Genomic DNA, 16,624 nt, shown 5'->3' on the forward strand with positions numbered 1-16,624 from the left:
CCAAATGGGCCCAGGAAAAAATGTGTGGAGCGGATGAAAACCCTCACATTGAGGCTGAAGTGTTCATATATGCAAATTGAATAATCCCGCATTTCTCAACATGGCCAGTGGTGGATAGGATTGGCTCCTAACGTTGGATTATAATTTACAATGTTGCTTGTCCATCCAATCGGGGGATATTTTGTGATCTCATTGTTTATATTTTTCGTGATGCATAACAGTGGTGTGTGGCAAGAAACTGTGTATTTTACCTGGAGGTCAACTGTTTTGCATTTTTGGAGGAGGATTTAGTGGGCAGATAGTTCACACTTGCTGTGTGGTCGATTGTACAGCCCATTTGGGGCCTAATTTATAAAAAAAAATAATAATAATAATCTCGAATTGCCACTGAAAAGAATTGTGGAAAATGAATGAAATAGCTGCTGGCGATCAGGAGATTAAACACAGTGTTCTGTAAGATTAGCATTCTGTATGATTATATAGAACTTTCCCACAAATTAAATGTTGCTCAAAGCACTTTAAAATACTTATACTTTGTTTTAATTGTGGATTAATTGTGTGTGTTTGGGGGGTGGGAGGTGGGGGTTAGGGACCTATAATTGACAGGGGGCAAGAAAGTCCCCTAGTGTCATTACCAAGGTTTCCCCTACACAGAAAAGATTGTGGCGCACACATTTAATCTTAAAAACAAATCATTTGCAAAGCTATATTCTAATTTCTAATTTGTATAATTTAAAATGACGTCTAAAATAATGTATATGTAGCTCATTATTTGCGCACTATTTGCCATAAATCGTCTGAAATAGCACGTCAAATACAAAATTGTTCCCTTTACACACCTCATTTGATGTGATGTGTGTGATGTGTATTTGATATGAGTTCGTCCGTGCAGAGTTGAAAATAGGGATAAAAATCCACAGAAAGGTATTTCAACTTAATTAATGTAATTGATAACAAACTTAATATGGACATCGACGTAACGTTTAAGTTCTTTATGGCGTCTTTTACACGAATCGTCGCTTCTTAGCATGTTCGTTGTTGACGTCACTCGTTTAAATTTCACATGAGTATTTTCAAGTATTTTGGAAAGTTCCTGAAGAGGAGGGTCATGTAACAAAAAGACATTGTTGTGGTGATGTAGAATGTCACGTTCTGAAATATTTAATTAGCGTGCTAATTAAATATTTTGGAATGTGATGCTCATGCTCCCAGGTTCCGATTGTGTTTAGCTCTCACGTTCCAAGGAGTAGAAATAACCAAATGGTTATGGCAAGCATTGTATTTTAACGTTGAGATAACATTTTCAAAAACTGAATGAGGCAAGATCACAGCTGGAGACGCAGATCAGGAAGGCACACTCAGGGAAGGAGAACTAAGCCAATAGGGAATCTGGCTGGGACGCAACATCGACAGAAATGGCAAAATTCAAACCCTTGCTGTACCACACAACTCAAGGTGAGTATTAAGAATTGTGCAAATACTTTTTTTATTAATCATAGATGTATTGTCTTTTTAGTAAATCTACTGTGTTGAAAAAGGTTAATTGTTTTGTTAAATAGGGATATTCCTTATCAAAAAATTACAAAACAGATGTTGAAGTAAATATTTTTATTCTCATTGAAACAAATCATTTTTTTAAATATCAGTTTGTACTACGAACTAAAACAATCCAAAAAGTAACTCACACAAAGAAACTTCAGGTTCAATTTAAATTGAATTGATTTAATGTAATCTGTGAAAACATGGGATTGAAACAGTGTAGTCTGAATGGCTAATCCATTGAATGCGTTTCAGGATGTGGACTAGATGAGATTTCATGATGTCAAAGATAGCATCACTGACTAATGAATTGGGAGGGCTCTATCCTTGCTTCAACCAACGGTCGGCCATTGCGTTGACAGTGCCCATCTCAACAGTAATCTGCGAGAGATTTCTCTATAATAAACAGAATAGGACATTTGGTCAACTGCACAATGTACACAACTGTACATTGTCAGTTAGAGATGTTTATAAGTGTTCATTTTCTAGACCTTTTTTTTTCAATGTTATGTGGGTGAAGACAGACCTGAGGAACTGGCTGCAGGGTGACTGGAAGCATGGCTCACATTAACTCTAAATATGAACACCGATTGATGATTTCCCTCATGAAAGAGCCCTCAAATTTTGTTTTTAAAAAATCCAGGAAAATCAAGAGCAGGCACGATGCAACCTTTGCAAATAGGTCTTTGTTATGGTTCTTATTGTAATAAAATAAATGTTTAAAAAAAAAAATCGTATTAGTCATGATATTAAATAATTTCGCTGCGGCACGCCGTATGACTCCGATGCAGCCCACCACCACCACCACAGCTTCAAAAAATCCAAGGGGAAACCCTGATCACACATATTGTATATACTGGAGATTAGTGATGTGTCGGTCGCGAACGAGCCGGTACAAAGAGCCGGCTCTTTGAAGTGAACGATGAGAGCTGGCACCCTCCCTTGAGAGCCGGCTCGGTCATTTTCCCTTCTCTCTCTTTTTCTATCTATCTATCTATATAGGAAAGGACGACACACGAACGCGGTTTGTAGGCCTTCAAGATGAGCAGAAAACACAGTAACATTTGGAGACATTTTAATTGGTTAAAGTCACATGACAATAGGGCAGAATGCCGTGTCTGCAAACTTAACCCCTTATAGCCTAATGTATCACATTTGATATACTTAGAATTTCATTAATTTGAGACTCCAATTTAGAAATTTGAAAAAAATTTAAATGAAGTCAACACATGCATCTGCAGGTTCCATGAGAAAAAAAAATCTGGATTTAGCTAAAAGGCTGGACAAATAATTACTGAGAGAAGGAGCCGGATCAGCCCGTCCAAGTTGAAGTATTTAGTTTTCTTGAATGCAAATTTAAATAAAGCAAGGAGTAGCTTATGTTTGTTAAAATAAAGCAAGGAGTAGCTTATGTTTGTTTTGTTCGCTGCTGCTGTTGCAGTTACTATTCAGTATTTTTGTTATGATGCAGCATGTTTGATTGTTGTTGGTTGAAGTTTAATTGTTATGAAACGGCAAGCCGTTATATATGGATCCAAACACAGAAGTTGAAGTTTGTTGTATTTATTACAAAACGAGAACTAAGGGAGCACGCCAGAACACGCGAGACAAAATACAAAACAAAAATGGCACGAACCTAGTCGGCAAGAAAACTAAGGAGAAGCCACAAGGCTGGAAAAAGGCGAAAACAAGTGATGGCAAAGTCCGACAAAAATACTAGCACTACAACAACGTGATAACAAAGAATACAACCGTAAATGGCAAGTAGAACTCGAGACGATGCACACAGCGGTAAGCAAGGAGGTTGGCATGTAATAGTTCGACACTTGCAGATGGTGACAGGCTTCCTTAAATATTGAGCTTTCCTAATCCAGCACAGGTGTGTCGCATTACCACGCCCATCTGGCTCAATCAGGTGCTGAATACAGGAAAAAGAACTGAGAACTCAAACAAATATGACATTAATTTTGTTGCTTGTTTATTGTTTGGAGCCTTTTTAATGTTCAATAAAATAAGTAAAAAACCCTTTTCTTTGCTTGATCATTGTTGCTATTTGCAGTCAGTAGAGCGCAATATTTTGTTCACCAAGTAATTTATCAAAATATATGCTAAATTTGTCATAAATATTTATAAGAAAAGATAAAGTTAAAAGAGCCGTTTGAGAGCCAAGAGGGCCAGCTCTTTTCACTGAGCCGATCCAAATGAACCGGATCACCGAAAAGAGCCGAAAATCCCATCACTACTAGAGATGTGACCGAAAATTCGGCGCCGAAAACCTTCGGTTGAAAATAGCTAAAATTGCATTTTTGGTTTTCGGTTAAAAGAGCAAAAGTTTTCCACTAAATAGTGTAAAGAACCATAGTCCTCTTATGATGACGTAATCAAAACACGCTGTCTCACTAAAACTACTGGCTCACGGCCAACATGTCCGCAATTTTGAAGTACTGAATTCAGAGGCATCAAAGAAATGTGTAAATTGTTAAAGGAAGGAAAATAAAATTAATTTGCTTCATCGGTGCTACACGCGCGTTCTGAAGTTGCTTTCCATTATTGATGTCCCGCGTCACATCGAGTCGAATTATTTGAGCCCATATTTTGGAGTTTAATCAGGAGAACAGTATACAAGTACAAAGTACTATTTAAATGCATACATGTGCATTTGCTGTGGTTTATTACAATACGTTTATCTCACGACCACTTCCTCTTTTTCTCACATTTTTTCCCGCGACTTCCACACCCGGTGGTGCCAGCCAGTCACCATTTATCCGGCTGGGAGCCACTTCGCTCGGCTTCGTCTCTACTAGAACTCGTCGCACTCTGATGGCTCCCAATCAATTCCACTAGTTGCACAAGAAAACACAGAGCCTTATTTAAGGAGTAGGACAGATTGTAATAGCCTTGTAAAGAGCGTTACCAGTTTGGCAAAAACGAAAGTTTTTGAGAATTACAGTTCCACACAAACGTACATCGAGATCTCATTTAACTTAGAAATTGGAGGAATGACCCCATTTTTCGAGTGTCCCAAACTTTTAAAAGCACATTTATCAAAGTTTCATCGGCCATGACGTGTAAGTCTACGTCCACCGAACAAAATGCTATGACGACGCCAGCACCATTGCTATAGAATGCGTTCAGAATTTGCCACAAAACGTTCACTGCTGCCGGGAGAATCAGCACCTTTCAAACTATATTTCTCAAGCCTCCAGAGTTGTAGAAGCAATACCAAGGCAAAGGGCATTAATCGGAAAATAATGACATGAAATTTTAAAAATTAGACAATGAAATAAAAAATGAATTATGTGTATTTTACGGCCTTTCGTTTGGTTTTCAGTTTCAGCCAAGAATTTTTCTTTCAGAACATCTCTAGTACATTGGTACCTGGACATACGATCGCTTCGACACACTATCTTTTTGACATCTGACGTAAAATTTGACTTGCCATTTGTTTCTACATCTGACGACATGCTCGAAATACGACGACATGACAGCACCGCAGACGAACGTACGGTGGATTTTCTTGTGTGAGAAATCAACACAGGTTTCAAAAAGGTTGGTACGGGTGGTGAAACAAGGGAAAAAGGTGACGCTAACCTTCTAAATGAAGATGTAGATTATAGAGGAATATGAGCATGGGGTGCGCATCCGTGAACTGGCTCAACAATACATCTCCACGGTCTCCGACACCCACCATCTTTGTTAGTCAAGCTGACAATTATTATTGTGGTAACATCGCCAAAGAAATCGCCAGTTTTGTCACGTTTTTATCATTTATTTCACAACTTATCCAACACAAAACGCCTACCGCAGTTGAAAACGAAAGTAAATTCAAGCTCACTCTCTGTCACGTCAGCCACGCGGTGCGTTCAGGTACAGCAAAACAACGTCCGCCACATTAGAACCCGATACCTTACATTATTACAGGAATTATTATTATCATTATGATTATTCCGATTTTTATTTACAATTTGTTTTGCTATGTGTAATTCAATTTTATTGTTTATTGTCATCATCATCGGTATCATTGACAGTTACAAGATAGCACTGTGATAAGATTAACTCGAAAGAAAACCGAAGAAAAGACAAGGGCTGACGGGAGAAGCCTGGGCTTATTAAATCCCGTCCCCATTTGACCAAGGACGCACATCATTACATGATAGAGTAGGCATTTCACATTGTGGTACATGTACAGTATTTTTTTCTTCTAGTTTTTTTTTTTTTCACACATGAATTTTCTTCCCAAAAGTCAATGATTCGACGTAACACTGGGTAAACCTGTCAATCATCCGTTTGCTCATTGATTAGGGTGAGATTGTCTGATTTGTTAAAGGAGGAATAGCCGAGGGAGACATGGAAGCCCACCTCCGCCTCATATGGGCCTCCATTTCCCCCAGCCATCCTCCGTAAATCCAGACGTGAAAGTGTTGGCCGGACATGGGCGTTGGCTCGATGTAGGTCGCATTGTTGAGAAAATCCTGTCCAGTGTACTTAGCGACCAGTTTAGCAGCTCCATTGTACACAATTGTTGCAGATTTAATCAAAGGTGGACAGCGTTCGCGTAGGTCAGCAGTTGAATGTTTTGTCTTTGCAACAGAGCTGATTATTAGGGCATGTTATGACTACCTTATCTTTAGCCTCTGAAATTCCTCCACTTTTTGTCATGGGAACACTAAGGGTGTGCCATCTTAGGCACCCCACGATTCGATTCGATTACGATTCAGGGTGCTACGATCCGATTATTAAACGATGATCGCGGTATTTACGATGATCGCGGTTATCACGATTAATGATAATCGTACATTACTACTTAATACAGTAGCCAAACAAATTTATGTCCATTATTTATTTAAAATGTCCTAATGATTCAACAGGAACGTTGAATCAACATGCCCATACAACAAAAAGCTGCCCTTAAGCTGCTTTTTTATTTATTTACTTTTTACATGAAAGAGCAAAAACATTAACCACTTTAAAGGGAGCACTTATTTCTCTCAACAATACAATAACATTTACACAGGCGGAATGAATTCCACATTTTCTGGAAACAAAGTGTCTTTAGAAATAAGACTTATTTTAACCAATATACTTTGTTTTCACAGAATTCTGTGCTATTTCGCATGTTTGTAGTGTTACCGCTGTACTTAATCGTGGTTTTACACGTTCTGCATATGAAATACACGTTAGCGAATTAGCTAATTAGCTTAGCACTCAGCCCTAACTATTAACATCTCAAAAACAACAACAATAAAGGCTAAACAGTACAAGAGGGTTCGTGTACTCACCTCTTTTAGATGCACACGGGTCTTAACAACGCACTCAGGACATTTTTCAATTGAAATGCCTTAAAACTAATGCTGGACTGTATGACAAGGAGCAACGAACTTCCTCTCTTCCCCTCTTGCTCTAAAAAAATAACTTGCGCACAAAAGCGCGACCACCAGGTTGCACTTCTGGTTCTACCTCTCTCAACACCAATTTATTTTACAGTCTTTTAAAAAGGAGTAAGTCTTTCTCTCAGTAACCAGCAGCATCCATCATAACGTGCGCGCATCTGCTAACGGCGGCAGACGTGTCCTGACTTTCGTTCTGCTACGAGCGGCTGCCATAAAGTTATGGGGGAAAAACATCGTTTTTTAACCGTTATGAATCGTAATCGAATCATCACGTGTCGAATCCCGAAGCATGTATTAATCGATTTTTTGGAACTCCTCTAAGGAACACTATGTGGTGTCTGTGTGTCTGGCAGAACGCCTTTGTTTGACTCTCGTGCGTTTTTTTTTTTCTTCAATACTGGAGGTCAATCACGGTAGCGACTAAGAATACTATCCTTATATTTTCTTTTAAACGCCGCTAGGGACCCTATGTTGGTCAGTGCTGGGTCAAGAGCATTCCAGAGGCGAGCGCCTATGTTGTTAATCGAAAATGATTTTAAGGTAGTTCTAACATGGCCATAGGTAAAAACATTGTTCCCTCTCAAATCATAATTTGATTCCCTCGCTTGGAAGCGAATTTGTAAATTGTACGGAAGACAATTTGAATAGGCCTTGTACATCATTTCAGCTACTTTCGGCCCGACTGTCACAAAAAACTCATTAATTTTATTTGCAATCACTTCCTTGTTTCTTAATTTCATGATATTAGCATAAAAGAAGTCCGGGTAAGATTGTCCCGACTTCTTATTTTTCATCATCTCATTAAAAAATTTCCATAGTTTGCCACCACCATCGCCGATCCTCTCCCCCCAGATGGAAGCAGAAAGCAGTGCTGGATGTGCTGCGGTTCCGCTGTAGCGTCACCTGGGTCTGACCCTTGTTGGGTGCCTTTAGTGACATGGGCAAATGATCTGGGCTTCAGTTGTAATCCAGAAATGATGAAATCATTTGTGCGTCTGCCCTGGTCAAGCTCGTCCGTGAGAAACTCCAGCCTTTTGATGCGAACATCTCTCTCATCGACCGCCTTCTTGAGTTTCTCATTTTCAGCCCGCAGTAGCTGTAGCTCTTTCAAGATTTCTTGATTTCTCCTTTGATTTTCTTGATTTTGCCTTTGTATCAAGTCAGTCATGGTGACCTCCAATTTCTGAATAAATAATTTTATTTCATCCAAGTCGGCAGATTTTTTCGGAGCCATACTGGGAGTCGAAATTCCAGGCTGGCCCTCAGCGCTTATCAGCTTTAATAAGTTGCTCGGGGAGCGAGCACAGGAGGACGCGTCCGCACTCTGCAAGAGCTAGAACAAGAATGCCATTTGTAATAGTACCAGCAGAATTTATTAAGGATTTAGTGTAGGTTTTTGGGCTGTGGAACGAATTATTGGAATTATAATGTATTCCTATTGGAAAATCCTGCTCGACATACGACCATTTTGACTTCCAAACAAGGTCCTGGAACGAAAAGGTGGAAAAGCGCTATATAAGTATAACACCATTTACCATATGTAGAGGTACCACTTAGGGCTGTCAAAATTATCACGTTAACGGGCGGTATTGAATTTTTTTAATTGATCACGTTAAAATATTTGACGCAATTAACGCACACGCCCCGCTCAAACAGATTAAAATGACAGCAGTGTCATGTCCACTTGTTACTTGTGTTTTTGTCTCTCTCTGCTGGCGCTTGGGTGTGACTGATTTTATCCACCATGAGCATTGTGTAATTATTGACATCAACAATGGCGAGCTACCAGTTTATTTTTTGATTGAAAATTTTACAAATCTTATTAAAACAAAAACATTAAGAGGGGTTTTAATGTTAAATTTCTATAACTTGTAATAACATTTATCTTTTAAGAACTACAAGTCTTTTAATCCATGGATCGCTTTAACAGAATGTTAATGTTAATGCCATCTTGTTGAGTTATTGTTATAATAAACAAATACAGTACTTATGTACAGTATGTTGAATGTATATTTTCGTCTCGTGTCTTATCTTTCCATTCCAACAATAATTTACAGAAAAATATGGCATATTTTATAGATGGTGTGAATTGCGATTAATTACGATTAATTAATTTTTAAGCTGTGATTAACTCAATTAAAAATTTTAATCGTTTGACAGCCCTAGTACCACTGTATACACTACCAAAAAAATGCATAATTCTCAATTATTAACTTATAATCACACAAAAAATGATATTATTTACAATGCAGTGGTCGCACTAAAAATATTTCTTTGGAAACACAGTCCTACCACCCAATCCTTTTTTCTATGTATAATGGGTCAGCCCTCCCACTGAATCAACTCATCTGTAGCGGTGATTCGGTCTGCGCGTAGAATAGAGACGCAGAAATGCCCCAAAAGTCATTATTTTTCATAGACAGTCTTGCAGTAAATAAATGAATATAAATTCCACATTATTCAATTTTAAGTACTTTCCCGACAAAGTAAATGCTATGGTGTTCTTTTCCCAAATGTAGGAAATTATAGCCAAAAGTATCATTAAAAAGCAGTTTTATGTACACAGCATAAAAAAATGTCGCCAGCCATAACACCGACAATACAGGAGCTCAGTAATATTTCTTTTCAGTTAGCCCAAAAACTCTGGCGGTGGCACCCCTGGCTACAACTTCACTCTCATCGCTAACAAACACTGAACCATTACTCATTCAATTTGAATATTGGCTTTAAGGAAGAAATTTAACTATCAATGCCATCTAATCATAACACTGCCAAAACAATTTTAAAAACTGAAAACAGCATGCATATTTTTTCAGCTACAACATGGATTCAGAGTTCTCAATTTATTTAAATTTTTAGAGTAAGACAGCGTGTGTGTGTGTGTGTGTGTAGTACATGTATAGTGTTTTCTCTAAGATTTTTTTTTTCAGCAGTGGAGGCAGAAACAAATTTAAATAAATACATTTTTAAAATAATTTAGATGTATGTATTTAAATACATTTTAAAATATTTTTGATGTATTTATTTTTCTAAAAAGTCAATATTAAGGTGTTTATCCATCCATCCATCCATTATCTTCCGCTTAGTCCGGGGTCGGGTCGCGGGGGCAGCAGCTTTAGCAGGGAAGCCCAGACTTCCCTCTCCCCAGCCACTTCAGCCAGCTCCTCCGGCGGGATTCCAAGGCGTTCCCAGGCCAGCCGAGCGACATAGTCTCTCCAGCGTGTCCTGGGTCGACCCCGGGGCCTCCTGCCGGTGTTTATTTTACCTTCATTTACCTTCATATAAACTTTGTTTACTTTGTAAGTGCCCTTGAAAGGTGGAAAAGCGCTATATAAGTATAACACCATTTACCATTTTCTTTAGACTGGACCAGCATAGCTAGATGAACCAGCTTTCTTCTTTGAGGCCATTATGTGAAAAAAGGGTGGTGAAAAAGGCAAAGATCCTCCCGGTCGGCACACAAACACAGACAAGCACTATGCATTAGCTAAACAGAAACATAGGTGCTGGGGACTAAATGGTGGATGAGGTACAGGTGTCGTAAAGTCGAAACGTGGTAGGTCATGGAAATTATAATCCAAGGACAACCTGTATATACAGTATTAATTATTCTTTCATTCTGCTTATCCTCACAAGGGTCACAGGGATAACTATTGGCAGTAAGCAGGATACACCCTCAATTGGTTCTATCTAGCGCAGTGGTTATATTGATATTCTATGTACAGTATGCAATTGAAGCTTCCTTGCATTTACCTTAGCTTGACTCTATTGAAAACAATACCAACTGTAAATGAAATGCTAAACAATGACTCACTGCGGAAAACCTACTACTGTGTACAAAAAGAATTCAGAAAGGAAGCCACCACAGTTTCTGCAAGTGTTTCAGAGCACCTAGAGATTCTCTCACAGTGCTGAATATTTTTAGGCCATCTATAGGAGAGTTGTATTTGTTTAGACATGAATGGACTCGCTTTAACAAGAAGGCAAAGAGGATAAGTGTGCCTTGGAAAATATACCAAATACTTTTTTCCTAAATGCAACGCAATGCCAGTAGTAATATATTACCACATTTGTAAACAATTCAAAACCATATATTTTGTAAAATGGAAACGTTAGAAATAAAATTTTTAAAAAAGTATTAAAATTGAATTAAATTGAAGCATCGCTGAATTTTAAGTCTGATTATTTAGTAATGAACATCATTCAACGCAAGAGAGAAAACAATAAAGATGGCTTTAGGACAATGAATGCAATTTTACTTTGTTAAACTCCACACATATAAAACATTCGGATTTTTTATTTGAAATTCATTAAACATTATGCAAATCATTGGTCAAGAAAATTCTAGAAATGCCTTAAAGAGCATACTTACAGAACTGAAGGCTGAAACAGACGATGGCAAGGGCTGCTCCACTCACCGCCACCAGGAGGAGGAAGCAGTTACGAGCCAACATAGTGTCATGTGATTGGTCCACGTCCCTGTCCGTTAGCCATGCAGAACTCTAGTCAGTACCAGCAGTCTGTTACAAAAATGAATGAGATCAGTGCAATCAATTTGCATTGGGGTCTTTCAGGCAGCTCTCAGGGAATTGGCAGCGCAGCGGCCTGTCACCAGTAGGCGACCAAAGATATGAGGCTTTTTTGGAAACAGCCTTCAATACAGGAGTGGGTTCAAGGCCCGGATGAGTAGGACTGGGGCCCTCCCAGCCAGCCAGGGGCCAGGGAGGGGGGTTCTAGTGGTCATATTGCTCAGAGATCAATGCCCGCTGCCATTGCTGGGTCTTTGCTTCATTGGGGCTCCAAACTCCACAGATATTAGCTGTTACGCCTGCTTTGTACATCATCATACATGATTTTTAGCCCCCAGCCTCGCCCACCCGGCACCCTTTTAAGCCTGCAAACAGGGCCCCCTAGAGGACTGGGTGCAGGTTTTCTGAGAGGAGAGGGTTTTCCTTCCAACTGACCCAGCAGAGACAGTTTAACCAATGAGGTTTCAGCGGAAATACTTTTGCGAAAAATTAATGGAGCTACTAAAGAGCAAGTTAACTGCCTTTCAAATTAATAATAAAAATCCAATTACAATCTGCTTCATAACTAAGCTATTCCAAATCTTTAATTTCACTTTTTTTGTTTAACCATTCACAGGTTGGTTTGCTTTGTGTCTTTTGGATTGTTGTCCTGCTGGAGAACCAAAGTGTGCTTTAGCTTGATGACAAACTGATAGCCAAAAATTTTTCATCATTCTCTAGTAAAGTGTATAATTTTATGATTCCACCAATTGCAACCCTAGATTATCACATGATCACGACCATATTTGCCTGATAATATGGTGTTCATTTTTAGAAACACTTTTACATTTACATCACATGTAACGAGACACACTCAATCCTAAAAGCTAAACGTTTCTTTCTGTAACTCCGGAGAATTTTCTCCCAAAAGTGCTGAGAATCATATTACAAAAGCAGGGGGCTATACACCAGGGGAGCCGCCACAAGAACGCAAATATCTATTTCTGTATCGCCTTATATATCACTTGACAAAATCACCCGATAGTTTTTACACTTCATGACTCCACTAATTGTGGACAGGAGGCCTTTTCCATTTCCTTTTCAAAACCCAACAGTCACACATGCATACTGAATCTACAAATAGTCGGCACAAGCTATATAGAAGGATGGAAATGACGCAGACAGAGGAGGAAGACAAATTGTAGTAAATGTAGCACTCCACAAAAAAAAAACTACCATTAGTCGATCTAAAGATAGCACAGGTCTCATTGAGGCACCACAAAATGATGGTTGCCTCAAACCAACCCTTTTCACTGACTGTGGACACAAACATAGGGGCTGGAGGACTTTTAAGGTTCTGTATACCAGTTTTCGTTTAGTGTCATGATTTATTTCAATAAATTTATGTTTTCACACCAAATTTGTGTTGTTAAAGCCAAGATCTTATCAACATTCTGGCAGAAGCTTATTCAGTTTGGTTTGTGTTAAATAGGCTATTAAAGGCTTTAGGCTGTTTGTTTTGTAAAGTAGCTCTCAGAAGACCCATGCATTAGACTGATAATAATGAAGTCCCCTCGTGAGGAAAAGCGGCATGGAAAATGAATGAATGAATGAATGAATGACCAAATGGTAAATGGAGAGTGCTTATATAGCACATTTATCTACTTTGTTACAATACCCAAAGCGCTTTACATTAGCACACATTTACCCCTTCACGCACACATTCACATACCAATGGTGCTGCTGCAATGCAAGGCGCTGGCAACCCAAGGGCACTTCGACAGTAGGCAGTCGTAGCCGGGAATTGAACCGCTGACCCTTCGGTCCCTGGACAACTCGAGCTTCCAACTGCGGCACGGCCGACCAAGCAAAAAGTGAAACCCGAACTGAAAATGTCGCCAACATGCGGGGGGAAATTTTAGTTGATCACGTTCAATGGTGCGTCTGTGGTAAATCAACGATGCTAAAGCAGATGGGGAGTGTCCACTGCAAAGAATTCCACTTCATGTCGTTGTCAATGGTAGGCTACATGTTTGACATTAAATGTCATCTACATTCAAATATCAACATCTAAAACAGCCACTGTGCAAAAATGTCATTGTAACAAATTACTTACAGCAAGAGGGGCTTGAACAGTGCACTTCAAACAGAGGACCGACTACCAGTCAACTTATTGTTAATGGCTGCTGTGACGTGATCACACAACACAAGTGTTTACACACATTAAGCTATACTGCTCTAACTCTCATGCCAATGAAACATTTAGGATTTTATAATAGCAGTAATGAAACAGAATACAGCAAGCACATACAGAAGTATAGCTGTGGCCATTAAATGGTTATAAAGGCTACACTGTTGGATTATACTTTATGCTCAATGCTGAGCTGATTGTAAGTGGTAGATTGTACCATAATAAAAACTATTAGAGAAGTCGCACAGAGATACAAAATAACACGACATATTGATTGCCAGATGCAGTCCGTGCCCAAAGCACTGCTCTCACATCTACTCATCGAGTTCAGCAACATCAACAAGATTGGAGTCGCTGTCGGTGATGATGGCAACTTCACGCCCCATGCAGAGAGCAGAGAGTTCTTTCTTGGCACACACACAAACTATGAGCGTCGACTAATGCCATACTCGACATGCCTGTGGCCTGGCTATCGGTCGCCGTTTCACTATTATCCGACTCCATCAGTTGTAGCATTAGCGTTAACGTACCGGTTGATAGCAACACGCTTCTGTTTGTTTGATTTTCTGATAGCCACGTGATTTCACACGTAAGCACACTGGCTGTAATTTCTTAAAGGGGAATGAGTATAGCTGAACAACACATAAAAGCAGGGTTGAAAAGACAATTTTTTTCGTTTCATGAAAAATAAAAATTACCGACATGGTCAAAATTACGTCAGTCATCGTCAACCATCTCGGTAACAGATAATTTCCAGTAAACCTTCCGGCTCTAACATACACTCTAAACTACATTTGTTTTTTAGCCGTTGTTTGTAGCCAAACACCGGTGAGCACTTTTATAAACTCAAGGTGATGATAAACCTCAAAATCATCCGGGCTAAAGTGGTTTGAACACAAACAAGGGTCTTCGGGATCTTGACTCATCCAACCCCATGCCCCCAGTTTTTCCTCAACTTTTTGTCTTTAGGAAAGGCATGGAAGCTTACCTCTCTTCCTTTATTTCCTCTTGACTGAAAAGTGCATCTAAAAGCTGCCCAGTGTGGTACTGTCAAATGGATTCGGGTTTACACTTCTAGAGCACTAATCAATGTCATTGATAATGTCGGCCGATTAGTGTGAAGTGTTACCGAAACAAAATGGTGACGTCACGTACCGTAATGGTCGGCAACGGGTCGCCGCATACGTTTCTTCAACACAACGTGGCCGTGTCAATGAAAAAAAATCAGTTTATATATATGTATGTAATACATATATATTTCTGTCTCCATCCATGTACCCGTTTATAATGCGCACCATGAGTTTACAAGTTGATTTTGAGGGGAAAAAGTGCGCGTTATATTCGGGAAATTACGGTACAGTTCTAAAATGTGTTAGAGATATCTGGGTTAAAAAAATAAAATAAAAAAACTTTTCCAATGAACAGGAATTTTATTTTATAAAACATTAGCAAATTGGAACACAAGTATAATGTTAAGTTAAAATAAAAACAAAAAATAACTGAAATAATCTAAATAGCATTAAAATAAGGTAATGCAAGTCCTTTAGGTGAGCCTAAACCCACAGCCACAGCTCAACGTTATTACTATCAGAACAAAAATAATTGAATAATTTACCATAAAAAGCATGTGTGTATGACTCTTATCATGTTTACATTATACACACACCCTTTCTCAACACAGACAGTTGCCAGAGAGAAAAAAAAAACACGTTTTACCACCGCTAGACACGCTAAACACGCTCGAGTTAACTCTCGTAGCTGGTGGGAAACGTTCATGACAGTGTTTACTAACCTTTAATTTTTTATAAATATGAAATCATATTGGAGGTATTGCCGCCTCGGCAGCCACCCTCCACAAACATGTTTTACTTGACGGTTGGCCCTCCTCCTCTAAGCTGTGGCCATCAATTATTTCTGTAGCAGAAGTATTTGCATACCAGCGATTTCGTTTTCTTCGGTGGGGGAAATAGTTCAGGAGTTTCACCTCCTTCAGCCATAATGTAGCACAGCTGACTTACTGACACTGAGCAACAACCGGTGGAGCTGCAAGCGAGGGATTTCTCCCTGCATTTTTGGAACATAAAAAATAGCTAACACCGTTGTTGGAGCCAAAAATAGTGTTGTTGTAAAATAAAATAATTATGAAGAATAAGACTTCCGATTATGAAGAATGAATAAGACTTCGGATTGAACTTTGGTTAGTTATGAAAGAAAACTTTTATTTTTAAATCGGAGGCGCACTTCCGGTACGAAAGTGATAAAAGGAAGAGATTGTCGGGAGAGCGGGGCTCAGTGAGTTGGTAGAAACGAGGAAGACGATACGGATTTTCAACCACATGCTCACACGCTCACACACAAAGACAAACAAATTGACAATGGACACGCGCACATGTACAAGCCAACGGGACTCTTGATATAACTTTAGTTTTGTAAATATCGTTATTAAAGTTTCCTTTGAATGTACACATACACACACTGACTATTAACATAACGTGACTGAGCCAAAGGATTACACTCATCATCAAAAGACGAGAGCACCTGTGGACTACTAGCAAGACTTTAAGTGAGGTGCGTTGAACCAACTCTTTCTACACACTTGCTGGGCTGATGGTTAATTTGTTTTGATTGATAGCCATCACAACCGTAGGGACGGTATGACGGAAAATTTTTGCTGTTTTGAAACCTTGACGTTTTCATACCACGGTATACCTTGAAACCGGTAATCGGCCTATGTCTAAATACATGTTTACAAAATTATAAGACCATATATTGATAGTAGAGGCTAGTGATTGTGTTTGTAAATCTGTTTATATTACAGGTGGAGTTCCATCTAATACAATCAGTTACATATAACAAAGCAGTCAAACATGCAAAGCAATTTTGATGTTTTGGACAAGTTTGTTGATTAAACATTTCCGACATTCATTTGGTCATTCATCTTCCGAGCCACTAATCCCCACGAAGGTCGCTGGGGTGCTGGAGTGTATCCCAGCTGA

The 16,624-nt window shown here is 39.1% G+C and overlaps 1 protein-coding gene across 1 annotated transcript in view; it reads right to left on the minus strand.

The window, feature by feature from the left end:
* pxylp1 (2-phosphoxylose phosphatase 1) overlaps positions 1 to 16,624 on the minus strand; it is a 37,381-nt gene that overhangs the window by 11,124 nt on the left and 9,633 nt on the right. The window contains exon 2 of the mRNA XM_057838969.1: positions 11,302 to 11,449. Within this exon, the coding sequence (XP_057694952.1) occupies positions 11,302 to 11,383 (82 nt within the window). The 5' untranslated portion in view covers positions 11,384 to 11,449. The remainder of the gene's footprint in view (positions 1 to 11,301; positions 11,450 to 16,624) is intronic.

Source organism: Corythoichthys intestinalis, chromosome 6, assembly GCF_030265065.1.
Source record: "Corythoichthys intestinalis isolate RoL2023-P3 chromosome 6, ASM3026506v1, whole genome shotgun sequence".
In the NCBI taxonomy this organism is placed as follows: Eukaryota; Metazoa; Chordata; class Actinopteri; order Syngnathiformes; family Syngnathidae; genus Corythoichthys; species Corythoichthys intestinalis.